We start from the raw sequence: 18,892 nt of genomic DNA on the forward strand, positions 1-18,892 counted from the left end.
AAGACATAACCTCACCCTCCTTTTCTCTTGACTATCCTGGGACTGACATGGCTACAATACCGGAGCTATCTAGGAACACATTCTTAACACGATCCAGAGTGAAATCTCTTAACACTGTATAGGAGGTTGGTAATGGTAGAGACACCGTAGCAATATGATGTTAATTCTGGCCTCTGCATTGTGTATATGCCTTTCAAAGATCTGGATGTCTTCTTTGGAGAGGCGAGAGACCTGACCCAAGACCCCAGATCTGAACGCCTTTGGGTTTGAAGGGAGATTTGAGTACAGTTGCGGTTGTTTCAGCTCTGGGCCATCTCAGCTAGAGACACTAGGTCGGGATTCATGGGAAAGAGTGGATTAACAGGTGACCTTGTGGAAGGAAACATGTTTCTGAGGGGAACAGAAAGACTAGTTGTTATGAAACTTCTGGTGCTGATATTAACGGCAAGAACAAAGGGTGCCAGCTAAACCTGGGGACATGTCATACCCTACAGAATTCCAGGTGGAATTTCTTTACATGGAGCAACTAAAGGGAGACTCTAAGGTACTCAGACCCTTTACTCTCTATATAACCCTTTCAGTCGAATCTATCAGTCACCAACATTGTCCTCAGTATGGCTCTGATCCAAAGCTCCCATTGATTCCAACGGGCTATGAATCAGGCCCCAACTCCATGTAGAATTTGGGGCCTAAATGACTTTGATAGCATCCCGTTAGTATAAGGAGTAGACTCACCATGGCAACAACATGGAAAACACCTGTAAAGAATTTACAAAGGAATCAGACAAATGAAATAGCCCTGGGGTGAGATCCTGGTTCCACCCAAGTCAATGGGAGTTTTGCAATCTCTTCAGCTGCTGAGGTAATGGACTTTTGGTGCTTGCCTCTCTTCACTGTCCATAATTCCCTGTCTCGGAATCACAGACAGAAAATAGATTCTTCATCCAGACTCATCCTCTATAGCCAGCTTGTGTCTTATGATTTTTACCATTTTAAATATTTGCATTGTGGGAACACCTAGACGCTCCAGCTGAGATCAGAGGCTCATTGTGCTAGGTGCTGCACAGACACATTGACAAGCCATTTCCTGCCTCAAAGCGCTAACAATCCAAACCAACAAGACAGACTGAAGGGTGTGGGAAGGAAGTGTTGTTATTCCCTACAATAGTCTGAGCTAAGATTTTGTCTAGTCTAGTTTTCAGTGTCTCGGGCTCTCCGGAGAGGACATTTGACGCGACCAGCCTGTTCTCTTTAAGCCTGTCACAGTTCTTCAGCATGTCTCATCTCCACAAATTCATGCCCGGGAAACCCCTTTATTGTGTTTGCTTTAATTGGCTTTACTTGGCAACTGCTGTCAGTGAAATATTTCAGTAACAGATTCTGCTCTTAATTACATAAAGGTAAATCCAGAGTGACTCCATGGGGTGGATGATATTCATGTCAAGGGAGTAACACCAGATTTACACCAGCATACTTGACAGCAGAATTTGGCCCATTTGCAGGACTTACCTTTCACTGCTTGTCTGCAAAAGTAGTAAATGTCTCTGAAGAAAGCTGGCAGGTAAGTTAAGCCAGACCCTGGTTTCATGAGTCTGTGATGTCTCCCTCTAATCAAGTTCTGCTTCTCAAGGCAGTTCCCCTCATGAAATGCAGCAAAAATGACATCTAATATTGTAGTTTTCACACACTCCATTGTCACACTTACTGCTCTAATTGCTTTCCGGCCCTGCAGTCTTTTTTGTGATTAATTCTGTTGGGTTTGCAACTTTCCAACCGAGCAGAGTATGACCTGGGCTTTCCCAAAAAATCATTCGGTTTGCCAGAACCAGATGCCACAGACACATGGGGGTTCCAGCTAGACAAGTGCCAGACCCCTGGGGTATCTGCTAGATCACGGGTGGGCAAACTACGGTCCATGGTCTGGATCCGGCCCCTCAGAGCTTTGGATCCGGCCCATGAGATTGCCACCCTCGTGGTGCTGTGGGCCCTGCACTGCTCCCAGAAGCGGCCGGCACCACGTCCCTGCAGCCCCTGAGGGGGCAGAGGGCTCTGTGTGCTGTCCTTGCCTTGGAGTTCCCCGTTTCCGGCCAATGGGAGCTTCAAGGGAGGTACCCACAGGCAAGAGCAATGCACGGAGCCCTCTGCCCTCTCTCCCTCAGGGGCCTCAGGGATGTGGTGCTGGCCACTTCTGGGAGCAGCAGGTAGGGAGCCTGCCCTGGCCCCGGTGCATGCTGCTGCCACCGTGGAACCGGTAAGTGGCGCCAGGCCAGAGCCCAAACCCCTCCTGCACCCTGCACCCCAAATCCCTGCCTTGAGCCCCCTGCCTGCACCCCAACCCCCTGCTGCGCTCCACACCCCTCCTGCGCCCAAGCCCCCTGCTGCACCCCGTATCTCTCCTGTGCCCCAACCCCCTGCCCTGAGCCCTCTGCTGCACCACACATCCTTCCCTGTTCCCCAACCCCCTTTCCTGAGCTCCCTCATACACCCCACACTCCTCCTCTGCCCCAACCCCTTGCCCTGAGCCCCTTCCTGCACACCGCACCCCCTCCCATACCCCGCACTCCCTCCTGCACCCCAACTCCCTGCCCCAGCCCTACATTCATGGCCCTGCATGCAATTTCCTCACCCAGATGTGGCCCTTGGGCCAAAAAGTTTGCCCACCCCTGCGCTAGATAGATGTCAGAGATGCAGGAGGGTACCATGGATAGTGCATGGTTTTGTGTGCAGAGCAAGACTTGGCAGAGGTGTGGCTTCACTGCTATTTTTAGTCACGCTTGCTAGATCAAAGCTAGTTTGGGTATGTCTACTGGTGCTGCAACACACTTCCTGACTGCTATGTAGACATACCTAAGTCTCACCAGTGTCAGTCAGGAAACTCCACTGAAGTCAGTGATGGGCGAATCAGGCCCAAGTTGTCCCAAGAGCATCTCAGTGCATAGGGAGTGGGATGGAAGAGGCTGTATGTTGCATGGGCTTGGTCTCCCTCCCAGATCTCCTGAATAGGGCCCAGTGCATGGAGAAGAAGAGGCTGCCCAACATCCATGTAGATCCTGGCATGTTCACAGAGGGATTTACCTGTGAGGGTGGCCCGGGTTGTCAGGCCAGCGTTCCGCGGCACCAGCACCTCGTGGTACTGCTCGCCTGCTAGTGTGCTGTACACCACCCTATAGTTCTGCACCTCCGCCTCACTGTTGTCCCACTCCAGTGCCAGGCTGGCCAACGTTCGCAAGCCCACCCGGAGGTTCTTGGGTGCATCGATCTCTATACAAGATAAGAAAACAAATGCAATTCAGTCTGCAAGAATTGCCCCCATCTGCAGCTGAGGAAATGCTTTCATGTGTTGGCAAGGAATCCAAGCTGTGTTATTGTGAGACTATGGTATTCTACCACCCCAGACACTAACCGCGATCTAACCTGCATGGAGTCGCACTTGCTGAGCTGTCTCTGTGGTAGCTCAGCCCCTTAGATTAATTAATAGATTTTAAGGTCAGAAGGTTCTATTGTGATCATCTAGTCTGGCCTCCTGCATAGCACAGGCCAGTGAATGGAGATGGACAGTAGAGCATCTCTTTTGTAAAAAGACACCCAATTTTGATTGCAAGATTTCAGGTGAGGGCGAATGCACCAAGTCTCTCAGTAAATTGTTCCAATGATGAATTACCCTTGCTGTTTTTTTTAAAAAAAGCATGATGAAATTGAATCCACCCAATACCTCAACGAGGTAAGGAATTATTATTCCCATTTTACAGGTGGGGAAACTGAGGCACAGTAAGTCAAGAAGTCTATGGCAAAGGCAAGATTTGAACCCAGGACTCCTCCTGAGTGCCTTAGCCGCAAGATCTCATGCCTTATCACAGACTCATATGCAGGTAAATCCCGCCTTGATAGCATGCCTTGTTGTTTAGCACTGCTACATATTACTGTACATATTGTACCAAATTCTGCTCTCATTTATATTCATGCAACCCTACTCTGATCAACAGGATTACACTGGTATAGCTTAGGGCAGGATTTTGCCATTTTATATCCAGGGTATAACTCCTTTTTGGTTCACAGGTAAAATTATACTCAGTAGATCCCATCTAACTATATATTTTTGTTCATTTGTTTTTGGAGGGATTTTTTGATCATAACAACTCATAGAGATAATACAAGGAAAGGCAAATTCAGTAAATTGATAGCATTGTACATCTCATTCTAAGTATATACAGTAGAGACACTACAGTTACTGTCATAGAAGCACTGGTATCCGCTGATAATATATTTGACAGGTAATTTATAAACCATAAAATAGCACTGAAATATGCTCTCTAGCTTCTCCTTTATGGCACGGTAAATTAAACCTGTTAGCCATCCACAGGCTTAGCATTAATTAAAGTTTTACTGACCGGTTAGAGTATTCATATAAAGTATCAAAATAAGATAACCACATTTTTAACTGTGTCACTTTCAGTTGCTTGATGGCAGATTGTCTCAGGTGGCACCCCCCATCTCCTCTCTCTCAATTTGAATAACTATAGATGGGGCAATTTTTTTCAAAAAATGGGTACCTAAAGTTAGGCTCCTAATTCCTCCTTTAGGCATCCAAATAAGTGCCCTGATTTTCTAAAGTACTGAGCTTCTAGTAGCTTAGTGCTTTTGAAAAATCAGGCAACTTATTTAGGTTCTTAAATATGGATTTAGGGGTCTAATTTCCATTTTTGCAAATCTTGGTTATGGGCTCAGACTAATCTGAAGATCTGAATGTTCTTTGAACTTGCAGGGGCTGGCTCCTATCACTATAATAACCGAAACCCATGCCTTAGTGATGTGCTTACATACTACGGGGATGGGGTTGTACTAAAACATAGGTCTGAACTTTGGGAAAATGCAGCTCTGGATCCAGGTGCACAATGTACCGTCATAGAAATTAATTCCTGTACCTTGTTGCATCTTGCAGCAAATCAGTATGCCTGGGTTGCAAAGCATTATCTTAATGCAACACTTACTGGGCAAAAATCAGCATAGCTCCACTGACTTCAATAGAACTACACTGATTTATACCAGCTGAGAATCTAAACCATTGTATTACACTGCAGATTTAGGATTTTTTTTCTCCTGCCAAATACATATTGCAAATAGGACAGGCAAACAGATTCTGTAGATAGAAAGAGAGACAAGTATATACTGTAAAATTCCGATAGATGGGTATATACTGTAGAGGGAAACATACAGAGATACCATACAGATCTGTCAAAGTAGAAAAATCCTTCACCCAAGAAGTATTTACCCTGATGCTATGCAGAATCAGAGATTATGCAATGAGTCAGAGAGTCACAGTACAGTCGGCTTATATCTAAGGTTGTCATAAAACAGGGTCTCCTGGAGCTCAGTGATGTTGGTTCAGCGGTGTGCATACAGGCAGCAGATGGCAGTGGAGGAGTGAGACGTTGTGTCTGGTCACTGCTCTAGTGAGAGGAGAAGACACTGGGTGTGACCCTGAAGGAAAGAGGCTCTACTCCGGTTATGAGTAGAGGAAGTGCGTTTAGTGTGTCAGCGTCTGTCTGGCAGTCCATTGTATTAAAGCCTGTTGTGTACTCAATCTGTCAGTCCATGAACTGGCCAGCTAGCTGGGTGTGTCTGAGTCTGTCAGTCAGTGTGTTGGCCTGTTTGGGGGGGGGGGGGCAGTCAGGCAGAAGGCCCTGATAAGTCTGTCAGAAAGGGAATCCATCTATTTGTGAGGGCAGCTGGGTCTCAGCCTGTTCGTCACTGATTCAAGTCAGTCTGTTAATCAGTCATCCAGTGAGTCGACCTGTTTGTTGTGTGGGTCTCTCGATGGCTGGCCATGTAGTGGACTAGACTCTAGCCAGATGGCTTTTAAATGCAACCGATGTACCTGTTGTGAAGGTGGTGACAGCAGGGTCGCTCTCGTTGGTCCCTCGGACCCCGGAGATGGAGACTTCGTACTGTGAGCCAGGCCTCAGGGCCTGCATTGAGTACTGGCTCAGGGGAGGCTGCAGTCGGAACATGGTCTTCCCCCCTTCCCCATTCGTGAGGCCGTACTTCAGCAGGATGTAGTCTACTTTAGCTCGAGGTGGGGTCCACTCCACGAAGGCCACTGTGTCCGAGACATCTCGCACCAGGATTTGGGTTGGCCCATCAATTACTGGACACCAAAGAAGCAAGTTAGTTGTGTGAGTTAAACACAGACAGAAAATATGTAAATTGCATGGCATCCGGCCCTGGGGAAAGAGAGGGCTTAGTCTTGCTACATCTGATATTTGAAGTGGCCCATCACCACTTTAACTTAGTATCCAGGCAATAGCAGGAGGAAAAGAACTAATGTGAGTTGTGACCCAAGATCCCAGCTCAGGGTCCATGGATTAGAGATAGGCCTCCAGGCTATGCCATACTGGTTAGATGAGTTGTTTGTGGCTGCCAAGCAATAGGATGTAGGAGAAGGGGTCTGTTAAAGGGTGGATGGATCTGAATAGATTCTTGGGTTTGGTTCAGGTTTAGGGTGTTCATGGGAACCTTCTTCTGATATGCCAAGATTCATATGGAGTGGGACTACACCAAGAAGAGTAAGCCATTCATCATAGATTCCAAGGCCAGAAGGGACCATTGTGATCATCTAGTCTGGCCTCCTATATAGCATAGGCCAGAGAACTTCCCTGAATCAATTCCTGTCTGAACTAAAGCAGATCTTTTAGAAAAACATCCTAACTTGATTGAAAAATTTCCAGAGATGGAGAGCCCACCACAACTCCCAGTAAGTCGTTCCAAATCTTAATTTCCCTCACTGTTAAAAAATTGTGCCTCATTTCTAGTCTGAATTTGTCTAGCTTCAACATCTAGCCATTCTGTCTTGTCGTACCCTTTTCTGCTAGACTGAAGAGTTCTGTTCCCCATGTCAGTTATTATAGACCAGGGATCTCAAACTCAAATCACCATGAGGGCCACATGAGGACTAGTACATTGGCCCAAGGGCCGCATCACTGACAACCCCCCGCCCCGCTGCCACCGGCCCTGCCCCCACTCCATGCCTTTCATGAGTCCCCACCCCATTCCAACCCCTTCCCCAAAGTCCCCACCCCAACTCCACCCTCTCCCAGCCCCTCTTCCAGCACCTTCCCCAAATCCCTGCCTCTTCTCCACCTCCTCCCCTGAGCGCACGGCTCCCCGCTCCTCCCCCCTCTCTCCTGGAACATGCTAAGCACCGCCAAACAGCTGTTTGGCGGCGGGAAGCACCTGGAAGTAGGCAGAGGAGCGGGGACACAGTGCACTGGCAGGGGAGGGGGAGTGGCAGGTGAGGGGAGCTTGGCGGCCACAGGAAATAACTCAGGGCGGGGAGCTTGGCGGGCCACAGCAAATAACTCCGTGGGCCACCTGCGGGCTGCATGTTTGAGACCCCTGTTATAGACTGTGATCAAGTCACCCCTTAACCTTCTCTTTGTTAAACTAAACAGATTCAATGCCTGTGCAGTCTTTCACTATAAGGCATGTTTTCCAGACCTCTAATCATCCTCATGGCTCTTCTCTGAACCTTCTTCAATTTATCAGCATCCTTCTTGAATTGTGAACTCAAGAAGTGGACAGTGTTCCAGCAGTGGTCACACCAGTGCCAAATACAGAGAAAATATCATCTCCGTACTCCTACTCAATATTCGCCCCTTTCTACATCCAAGGATCATATTAGCCTCTTTGGCCAACAGCATTGCATGGGAAGCTCATGTTCAGCTGATTATCCACCATCACCACCAAGTTCTTTTCAGAGTTGCTGCTTTCCAGGATAGAGTCCCCCATTCTGTAAGTAAAGCCTGCATTATTTATTCTTAGACGTATGACCTTACATTTGGTCATATTAAAATGTGTATTGTTTGAGATCCAGATCGCTCTGTATCAATGACCTCTTCTCTTCATTATTTACTACTTCCCCTATCTTTGTGTCATCTGTAACCTTTACCAGTGATGACTTTATGTTTTCTTCCAGGTCTTTGATAAAAATGTTAAATAGCCTAGGGCCAAGAACTGATCCCTGCAGGACCCTTCTAGAAACATCCAGGCTTAATGATAATTCCCCATTTACAATTACATTTTGACATGTGTCAGCCAATTTTTAATAAACTGTGGATTTCCAGTGTGCTGAAAATATTAGAAGAATGGAGAAAACAACTAGCACTTTCAAGAGACTTTTCAAAACTTGACATTAGTTACAATATCCCAGAAGTTCTACCCATCCTTTACAAAAGAGAGAGGAGTTGTAGCCAGATCTCTAGATCTTGGAATAATTGCACTTGGACTCACAAGAAAGAAACAATACCCCTTGGGATTTCCATTGCTCCCTGTTTGATCTGGAAATCCCATAAGGTTGTGTTGACATTTCTACTTCCTCTCTTAGAAGAAATCCAGAAGTGCAGGGACCACAAGGAAATAAAAAATAATCTAAAGAAAAAAGTTACATGGTGAAAAGTTTGGGTTCAAATTCTGGGTTGATGCTGTTTGATTCTAACTGCTTTGCCTGTCTGTAGGTATTGTAATGACACACAATCTGTCAAGCATCTGTGTATTGGCCATGTGCTGTAGCAGCATTAACATGCAGCGCCTGCTGCACAGCCAATTCTGAGACTTATTTTCTACCTGGGGATCTGAGATCTATAATCCAGGTTCATACTGTATGGGGGCTTGCTTGTTTGTTTGTTTTACTAGTGACAGCCTAAATTGTATTCTGTAACTAGTACTAAATGCCCTGGTCTTGTAAGCTAGGGTTTAGGTAGTGCAAAGCAAAAATGTTATTTTTTTTAAAGTGCATTTTGTATGTTGGACAGGTTTCACTGGATAATAAACATATACTGAATATCTAGATCTCCAGAGGGGGCTGAGGTATTGGGGTGATCTAAGAGGTTTCTAAACACTCAGTTATTCTGAAATAGCTCTTCCTGATTAACTCCAGATGTGGATGCTCTTATTCCAGAATAGAGAACCTTATTCTAAATTAGTTTAGTGGATTAAGATTGTAGGTGTTGTATTAATGGAGCATGAATACAATGCTTACAAGTCCTGCATGGTTTGCTGCTCAGGTGGATAGACTAATTAGTAGCTAAAAAAGTCACGAGTTTTCAGCCGCGGAAACTGGTGGTGCTACTGCAGAACACGCTGAGCTTGCATTTTTGGCTTGGATTTTCAAAGCTGCCTAAGGGGTTAGGTTCCCAAACCTCAATGAAATTCAAAGGGATCTGGGCACCTATTTCCCTTATGCACCTTTGAAAATACCAGCCTCTGTGTGAACATTTAACATGGGAGTGTTAATGGACTGTAACCCAAACATCAGTCTGTCCCAAATCTGGTGAATTCCTTGTGACCAGAGCTGGGCAAAACTTCAGTGAAGAAAGTTTAAACTCATCGGCAAAGGTGTAGAGGTTCCAGCCACACCAACTGGGGTCTCTCAAGGGTTGGTGTGCCTGGACTGCACAATGGCTTTGGGTGGAAAATCCTGTTTCTGCTCAAAACAAGAAAAGTTTTGGCTGTTTCAGCTGATCTTCACGCTGAGATTTTGGGTTCATTACAACTTAAAATCAAACAGATCTGGTTCTACCCTCCCATAACCAAAACAGAACAGAAAGGCTTGCATTAGAGATGGTGAACCAAATCTCCAGATTCAAAAATCTCTGGAGCTTTAGGAGCAGTCATATCCAGATCCAGACTCTGTGGCTGGCCCCTCTCTGTATAATGGGCCAAGCCAAACCAATCCCCCAGATTTAAACCCCCATATGCTGGAAAAGCTGGGATCCAGCAGTTTGAACCCATCTCTTTGCAGTTGGAGCCTATCAAGAACCACACTTTGTTGAGTTAGAGGCGAGGATCGTGGGGTGAAAGTCTATGGCTTGTGTTTTGCAGGAGGTCAGGCTAGATGATTGCAGTGATCCCTTCTGGCCGGAAGATTTATGAATCTTTAATCTACTTTGCACAATCCCTTATGAACTGAAAGCACTGTGAGTTTGAGGCTGCTCTATGTGCAATAGCTGCACTCGTTAGGGGAACGGAAACATTTCGTCATGACCAGTAGGTGTCTCTGTTAAGCCACGTTATGCAAGCAGCTGCTAAACACACAAACAAAGCAATAGGAAAGGATTTGTGTTTGTTTGCAGAGATCAAGTAGACTAACATCTGCAGCAAGATGATAGATTCTCTCCTCTAATGTTAGAAAGACTCCTTTGCTGACTGTAGAGACCTCTCTGTTATATTGTGCTTTTTAGGATAATTTTCCTAGGAGCCCTTCAGTCTCCAGCTCCATTAAAGCCCTAATTAGCAACCTCATGAGAACACATCTCTATGTAACCTTCACGGAGCTGTTTAAATGTGTGTTTCTGTTTGTAAATGGTGTGGCTGGAGGGAGCTATCTGACTGTCTTGCAAGGATTCAGAGTGAGAACTTAGATATGTGCTTTGCCCAGTGTTACCTTTGACTCAGCAATGAAAAGGTTAATTAGCTCCTGGTGTACACACCTGGAGACTCTAATCTGACTGTCTGCGGGACAAAGTGATGGGCTTGTGGCTAGCATGAAAAATTGGTTCTGAAGAGACCTGAGTCCATCAGTGTGAAGCTGGGAATGATGATTATCTGTTCTGTTCATTTCCTCTGGGGCACCGGGCATTGGCCACTGTTGGAAGACAAGATCGAGTGCTAGATGGACCTTTGGTCTGACCCAGTATGGCTGTTCTTACGTTCTTGAGGGCCCTCAGCACCTCCCAGGATTTGGACCTTAACCTGTTATCTGGGTGTGCTGGGGGACTACTTGGTACAAGCGCTTTTGTGGAACTGGGAACACTCAGTCTCCAACTTCAGAAATGTGCCTAATGTGAAATCACTAGAGGTGGGAAATTTACTTGGACAGAAAAATAATTGAACTGAGCCTTCACTTAGAACCCAAACTGGTCCTTGTTTGAGCTCAGTTAATGTTTCTCCATGCTTTCCCTGCACGAGCATCAGGCCAGGAGTGGGGGGAATTGTATCTATCTCGGGGAGGATAGCTACCCCAGTCTGTAAGTTTGTTCCTAGATGAGTCCTGGAGCTTTGAGCCCAGGAACTACAATTCCCAGGATGTACTGGGGAGTGTGGGGGAGAGAGGAGAAGGAACGGAAGCATGTGAGCTATATGCAACAGTGAGAGGAATTAATTTTCCCTTTGCTATTATCAAGCTCACTGAATCTTCCTCAAAGGGATTTAGGTACAAAAGAAGTGTCAAAATACTGTGAGAAGGGCTGTTCTTGTGGTGCTTCTGCACCCAGTTTGCAGCCCAGATGGAATTAGATCGTTCAGATAAACCCCAGATTTCAGGGCATTTGTTTAACCCAAATCATCATTCAGTTTAGAAGTTCATCCATCTTTAGTGTGTCTTTGAGACTGAAATTGTGCAGCTCAGTCAGGTGTTATTATCATAACTGGGCCTGTGCCACAGAATTTGCATTTGTGTCTGACTTTCCCCCAAGCCCAGAGTGGGAGGATTTGGTTCTGATGTTCCAGGCCAGAGCTGTCTCCTAATTATTTCTTTCCTTGCAGAAATGATGTAGACCGAAGTAATCCCTGGTGTAAGTCAATGGTATTACTCAATGGGTGAATTTGCCCTCTGAGTTTATCTAGCAGAGAGTAAATTCAGTGTTGCAAGTTACCCTCAATAAAGAACCCTCAGAACCCTCACCTGACCCTCCAAGCAAAGCCAAACCTGCGTCTTTTCAGGGGTTAAAAACATTTCAGTTTTAAGTCAATGGAGCTACACTGATTTACACCAGCTGGGGATTTGGCCCATTGTTTGAATGTATTGTTGGTGAAAGGTGCATGAACAAAACCCTGGAGACTGGATTCTTCTTGTAACCCAGGGAACTAGTACAACATTGGCAGCAGAAATGTAAACTACCCCACATCCATCCATCGATGTGCCCTGCCATGCTCTGGTGGGACCATCTCTAACTGTGAGAGGGGAGTTCAGTCTCCATGGCTATTCATTCCTTGGTTCCTCTGCTGAAACTGCCAATTAATGCCAATTGTGGTGGTGTTTTCTGTGATATGAACGCACATCTGCTGGGATCTGTATTGAGACCAGCACCTCATTTCACTTAGCCCAAATGATCCCCACCATCTGGTGATACCAACCTTCAGCCTCTGCCGAACTGGATTATATCTGACCTGCTGACCTGGAGGTGAAAGGACAGCTATACAACACTGAGACCATGCCCTGTTCTGGGTCTGGAAAGACAGAGCATGCCTGAGGGCTAAAGGATGGAGTCACTCACAGGTGGAGATGCTGTCGGAGGTAGGGGGGCTCCTGGCTTGCTCCTTGAGGGCTACCACATTGACGATGTATTCTTCCCCAGGCTTCAGTCCTGTCTGGTTGAAGGTGGTGACACTGCTAGGAAGCTGTGCGATGACGCCACCTTCATTGTTCTAGGGAGATTAAAAAAGAAATCTGCACAGAAAGTTGGGGAGGGGGGAGTCTGGAACTGGTAACGTATTAAAAGGATGCAGCAGTAGTTGGAGAAGATAATGGGATGCCAGGTCAACTTGGCCCCAAATATAGAGCATCACTGGGGATAATGTACCCACCTGGGGAAAACTTACAGACTCTCTGCATGTCTATTTCATAAGTGACCCTTATTCACAGTGGTGAGATCTTACTCATTCAGTTATTCCCATTGTTTACAGTGGGCCTGCAGGTCTAATGAAGTGCTCATAAATGTGCATAAGGGCTGTACGGTCTGTCCAAAAGATATTACATGCCTCAGGATGGGTCGACTCTTTTGCCAAGGGTCCCAATACCCCCTCGCAGCCAGCGGGGGCTCACAGAGTCAGATGCATCTCATGCCGTTCACCCCTCAGTTGTTGCTTCCAGATGGCTCGTAGGCAGACAGCATTTTTCTCAATCCCTGTTTTTAACTAGTGTGCGTGTTCAAGCTGGTAGAGCGACTCCACATGAGAACAGTCAGTGAAAAAGGTCCGAGATTCATTCCTCTCTCTTTGTGGCACTTCTCGGCTGCCTGGCGTATCCTGTGGTTTATATATAGCTGTGAAACTGCAAGGCCTTTGTTTTTGGCACACAATACTTTTGAAGTATCTCTATTAAGTCTTTATACTCCATGTATTTCCTCTGGAAAACATAAGTCTTTAAGCAGCTGCAAATGTCACCTTTCCTGCCAGTGTTAGCCAAATGAAACTTTTCTTGTCATTGTCTTCACTAATAACATACTAAGCAAATCTTTGCACATAGATTTCCATTCGCATTCTTCCCTTTTCTCATTAAACTAGAAATCTTCCACTTTGCCCCAAATTGCCATTTTAGCTTTTCTAATATTCTTTTCTCTTTTTTAACCTCTTTGTGGCTTTGTCATTTTCTCTGAGTTCTATTGCTTTGCAGAGCCGTTCCCGCTATTGCTGCAAATCTCATTGTGTTTTTTCCTTTCGCACAGAGCCACCATATATTTGCCATCTGAAATCACTTTTATTTTATAGTATGGAGCAACAGCAACAAGAAAGACCAGAATTAAAGTCCCCTTAGATCCCCAGTGCTCTTGTATCTCTATAGCAGTCTGCAGAGATTGTGAGAACAAACGAGTTGTTGTCTCACGCAGAGTTCTTAGAAATATGACGATACAGTGCACAGAAAGAAATGGTATCCTACTTTCATAGCCCACATAAACCACAGCTTTAATGTCAATGTGATATTATTGCTGTAGCATATATTTACTTTTCACTCTTGATTTTGTTTGTTTAATGTTTGCATTTCTTTCCCTAAACAATGAAAATAGCTGGTCAGTTTCATTTTAGTTATAGTCAGTGTCTAGTCGCTTTTCACTGTCAGGGTTTTAGAATGGCAGTGCAATGCTGTGATGTTTTGGAGGGAAATATTGTATCTGGAATGTTTTAAAATACCTTGAAAATGTTTCTGTTGGTCTTAGGATTTTAAGAATTTAGTTTTACAAATTTTAAAGTTGGGATACATTTGACCTGAAAAGTTCACTTGAAATTTACAGATAATGCATTTAGGCTGAGATTTTCAAAGCCACTGGAGGGACTTGCCTGACTTTATTAATCACACACCACAGCATGATTAAAAGCTATATTTTTATTTCTCCTATCATGTAGTGTACCACTGTTTATAAAATTCAGGTACCTCACAACTTTTTTCTACAGTACCTGTCCTGTTCCATTCCAACGTGTTACGTAATTGTTCCTGTACCTACTTGGGAAAATTAAACTGCATTTGTATAATGGGGACTAAGATCTAATAGGAAAATGGTGGCCAGTGGTTTGTCTTTCTTGTGCAGGCCGAAATAAAAGTGTCACAAATTGCATTGCATCGTGACATCATTATGCTTGGGGCTCCACCTCACGATGTCAAGTTAAGGCAGGACTACTTGTGGCATTGAGTCTGGATGCATTGTGACCCTGCACTGTCATGTCTGAGACAAACAAGGGACTATTTCCTTGGGTCATGGGACAGAGTCATGAACGTTAGGACTGTGCAGTGACTCTAGGGAGGGATGATGATCTTCACAAAGAAATCGGGTGAGATAGCCAAGTGCACTTCTGAGACTCCGCTTCCCCATCTTGAAATGGATATCCTAGCATTCATGTCAATCCTTATGTTGTGAGGATTGATTCACTAGTGTTTGTACAATGTTTTAAAGATGTGCTAGTTTAGTTCACTTATGGCTCTGGTAGTGTTTCCGTTAGAATTTCTTATTTTTTAGTGGCTTATCCTGATTTTGAATGAAAATTACCTCTGGGCTTATAAATGCAATTCATGAACTGCAACTCATAAGAGAATTTTGCTTTTGTGTGTGTGTGTGTGTGTGTGTATACACATATACAATTACAAAAATATCCCTCCAGCCCTTTTGGAAACCAAAGTTAGAAACCAAAGTTGTTTTTGTCAATTTCTGCTCATCTGGATTTTGTTTTTGTACTGGTTCTGATGGTATGTTTTCATACCTTCAGGGGCCCAGTTCTACAGTTCTTTATTTCACAGAACCCTTGTTTACTTCAGTGGGAGTTTTTCCTGAGTCAAGGCAATATAATCGGACTCTTCATCCACATTTCTTTTATTGTAAGATGTGTAGGATACACTTGTAGAGAGGTGCCAGATACAAGTTGAGCTGTAGTTCTATACAAGTGGTGCAATAACTGAGAATAAATATTAAATATAGCATCAGTGACAACTTTATTGTTGTTTTGTCTATGCAGATAAAATGTTTGAAATTTAGGGCAACAGTTTCAGCCTTCAGCTTTCATTTTTGCAAGCACAAATTGTACCTGTTCTATAATTGTGGTTACAATTTTGCAGCGGAATTATTTGTAATTGTGATTTAGGCTGCTTGGAGTCTGAGAGCTACTAAGTGTTCAATACTTCTGAAAATCAGGCCACATATTTGGGTGGCTAAAAATGGATTTAGGTGCCTAGCTTTAGACACCCAAGCAGGTTTCTATCATGGGTTTTTAGAGATGGTGATCAAATGCCTCATTTTCACACTGATAAGTTAGAACAGATGAATCAATTGCTGAATTGTTCAGAAAAGTCTGATCAAAGTCAGGGCAAGAAGGTGGGAGAAAGAAAATAGAATGGAGAAGGGAAAGAGAGAAAGGTATGTGAAAGGAGATGGAGGGAGAGAGTAAGGGAAGAGAACAAGAGGACAGATAGAGGAAGAGAGGGAAGGAGAGCTAGAGGACCCATTTGTTTATATGGTAAATGTAGGATCTTTTTCATGGAATTCCCTCTATAGGAATGCATGTCCTGATACCTAGAATCCATGGAAAATAGTGTTCAGTGCAGAGCTGAAATTAATTGATCCGGATTGTGACCTGGTGTTTTAGTGCTTTGTTTTGGCATGGGTGGGCAGGGGGCAGAGTAGGGGTATCATTCAGATGGTGTTTACCCAGCCCTGCACCAGGCCCTGTTCTGTGTGTGTGACTGCTCCTTTAAACGGGGACCTATTATTGTGACTATGCCACAGAGCTGACTTTGGGTGGCCAGCAGTGGCAGGGCACAGGCATGGCGGTCCCCGTTGTTGTTACCTTGGGGATGAAGCTTATCTCCCAGCCATCAAAAGAGAAAGAGAAAGGCTCCCACTGCACCTCCACGGTGGTCTCTGTGATCGTCTTGAACTGCAGCCCTTGTGGAGTGGAGAGATCTGAAATGCAGCAATGCGGATCACATTAGCTAGGCTGTGGCTCTGTTCCTGCTTTAATGACACAGCTCCCCACAGCGTGAGACACAGGACACCCTACATCCCTGACAGCTCTGTTCTCCTTTGACTATGTCCATCTAGGTTAGTCAGGTTGGGTAAACCTGACTGCTAGTGTCAAAGGGGGTGTCATGAAGTAGGTACTGACAGTTGGTTGGCAGTTTTCTGTTGGAATGAGTTTCCAATGGAAAATGCCCTTTTTTCCCCTTCAAAATCAAACTTTTTTGTGGGAGAAAAGCATTGCTGAAAGTGAAAAAGGGGCAGTTTTAATGCTTTTAATGAGCCATCATCACACCCAGATAAATTTCGAATAGCATCATGGATATTATCAAGGCCACATGGGTAATATGGCTGTGATAGAGAGGAAGAATGTTCCAGTGGATAGGGTGCTTGCCTGGAATTTGGGAGATCTAGGTTCAGTGTTTTGCTCTGACACAGATTCCCTCTGTGACCTTGGCCAAGTCACTTAGTCTCTCTGTGCCTCAGTTCCCCATCTGTACAATGGGAAAATGGAGATAATGCTATGTGTCCTTTCCTAATTCACAGGGCTGCTGTGAGGAGAAACACATTGAAGATTGTGAGGTGCTCAGATATTATGGTAGTAAAGGCCATAGAAGTACCTCAAATAGCTAAAGCTGTGTAAGGAAGGGCCTTATGTAGGAGGTTGAGAGGGGGCAGTGCTTCAGGGGATAAGTTTGGATAAGCTTTTGAGAATTAAGAACATAAGAATGGCCACGGTGGGTCAGACCAATATCTAGCCCAGTATCCTGTCTTCTGACAGTGGCCGATACCAAATGCTTCAGAGGGAATGAACAGAACAGGGTAATTATTGAGTGATCCATCCCATCATCCAGTCTCAGCTTCTGGCAGGTGGAGGTTTAGGGACATCCAGAGCGTGGGGTTGCATCCCTGACCATCCTGGCTAATAGTCATTGATGGACCCGTCCTCCATGAATTGTAGGAGTGTACTCAGAATGAATCTGAACTCCTGACATTCGCTTCTCATTATTCAATCCTAGAGATGGACTGAACGAAAATCATGGACCAGCTGTTGGGGATCTAGATGTGATCTTTTGATGCTCCGGTCCGTCTCTATTATAAAACTGATTTCAAGGAAAATAAACAAGAAAAGGCATCCATGTATCAGGTGCAGCCTTGTATGAGAGAGAGCCTTGTACCCTGTGTGTTTGTGAGGTTGAGGGGAAAACTACATCTAGGGCAATCTTAGACCAGAATTTTAGTCCCTTTTGATGGCAGCGTATGCTTGATCCAAACCCCACTGAAATCAATGGAAAGACGCCCATTAACTTTGATGGGTTTTGGTTCTGTATTAGCAAAGGCATCACTGGCATTCATTCCATAAGAGCATTATGTCAATAACAGACAGCTTTAATTCAGGAAGAGTTCTGTATGGGGTTAGCTTTATTTCAGAGATGTTCTGGTGCCACCAAAGCATTATTTTACAAACAGCAGAGCTGGCTGGAAAATGTCCCTTCCCCCCAAGGAAAATTTTAACTTTTCAGCAAAAAAATTGAAAGCTGAACATTTTTAGCTGTAAACTTTCAGTTTTAAAATGGAAAATTTGATTTGGAAATGCTATGGTGCTGCCAAATGGGAATTGTATTTCAAGCATGTTGTGTCTCCATTCTCCTCTATGGGCCAAGTTTTTCAGCTGGACTACATCTCCCATGATGCACCACAATCCTCCCATCTTACTGAGCCACCACCCGTGTGCATCCTGGGAGTCGCCAGCCATGGAACAGCATGAGAGATGCAATGTGGCCAGGGAATCCAGTCCTAGAGGAGAACGGGGGGCAGGAGGTGTTGTGACGGTATTTCCTAATAGAAATATTTTTGTTTTGCTTTTTGGTTTTCAGGTGTTCAAGTTTTTGACAAAATTGTAAATTTTCGGTGGAAAGCGGACACTTTTTTGTGAAAAAAATTAGTTTTGTCAAAAACCCACTTTTCTGTTGAAATACAGTTTTGATGGAAAAATTTCAACCAGCCTTAAACACACAATTTTAAATGATGGCAACCATGTACCAGAAACTGTATTAGACTGGGAAAGCTGTCTATCAGGGTCCACGGGTATATCTGAGACTGCTCTTCTTTCTATTACATCTGGCCAATGGGGATAAAATTGTATGGTGCAAAAGCAATACTTACGGGTAGTCACCTTGGTAGTGACGGGGACGCTAAGGATGTCACTGATGACAGCATAGATGGTGATGTTATATGTTTGGCTCGGCTCCAGCTCCTTGATGGTGACAGCACTCCATTCTCCAGGCACCCGTTGCTGGAGCTGAAGGCCCCCCGGCACCATTGGCTGGTAGGAGATCACATACTCTGTCACTGCCATTGGCCCATCCCATTCCAGGTCAATGGACCTGTCACTGATCCCAGCCACTCGCAGATCCTCGGGTGGGGCAACTAAAGGGAGAGGTGATAGACAGGGAGTGTCAGAGAGTGCATGGCTTATCCATCCTCCACCTCGCTACTTCAGGCATGATGTTCTTCTTGGGCTAGGGACTAGGATCACATTTAGAATTGGAATGAGGTGTGACATGGTCTCTCCTGAACCTTTTCATCCATTCCTTGTAGGGGGCTAGTCAATATTTATCTGTGGTGTGGACAGGGTATTAGGCTGGGAGCCTGGAGGCCCCATTCTAATTCCAGTT

General features: G+C 44.9%; 1 protein-coding gene across 2 annotated transcripts in view; it reads right to left on the minus strand.

The window, feature by feature from the left end:
* The window catches only part of TNR (tenascin R), a 281,523-nt gene that overhangs the window by 36,208 nt on the left and 226,423 nt on the right, over window positions 1–18,892 (minus strand). For both annotated transcript variants that reach the window (XM_037907415.2, XM_043553066.1), the window contains 5 exons: window positions 18,381–18,644; window positions 16,045–16,160; window positions 12,270–12,420; window positions 5,876–6,145; window positions 3,076–3,261 (listed from right to left, as the gene is read on the minus strand). In XM_037907415.2, coding sequence (XP_037763343.1) covers window positions 3,076–3,261; window positions 5,876–6,145; window positions 12,270–12,420; window positions 16,045–16,160; window positions 18,381–18,644 — 987 coding nt within the window. The remainder of the gene's footprint in view (window positions 1–3,075; window positions 3,262–5,875; window positions 6,146–12,269; window positions 12,421–16,044; window positions 16,161–18,380; window positions 18,645–18,892) is intronic.

This window comes from Chelonia mydas, chromosome 8, assembly GCF_015237465.2.
Source record: "Chelonia mydas isolate rCheMyd1 chromosome 8, rCheMyd1.pri.v2, whole genome shotgun sequence".
Taxonomy (NCBI): domain Eukaryota; kingdom Metazoa; phylum Chordata; order Testudines; family Cheloniidae; genus Chelonia; species Chelonia mydas.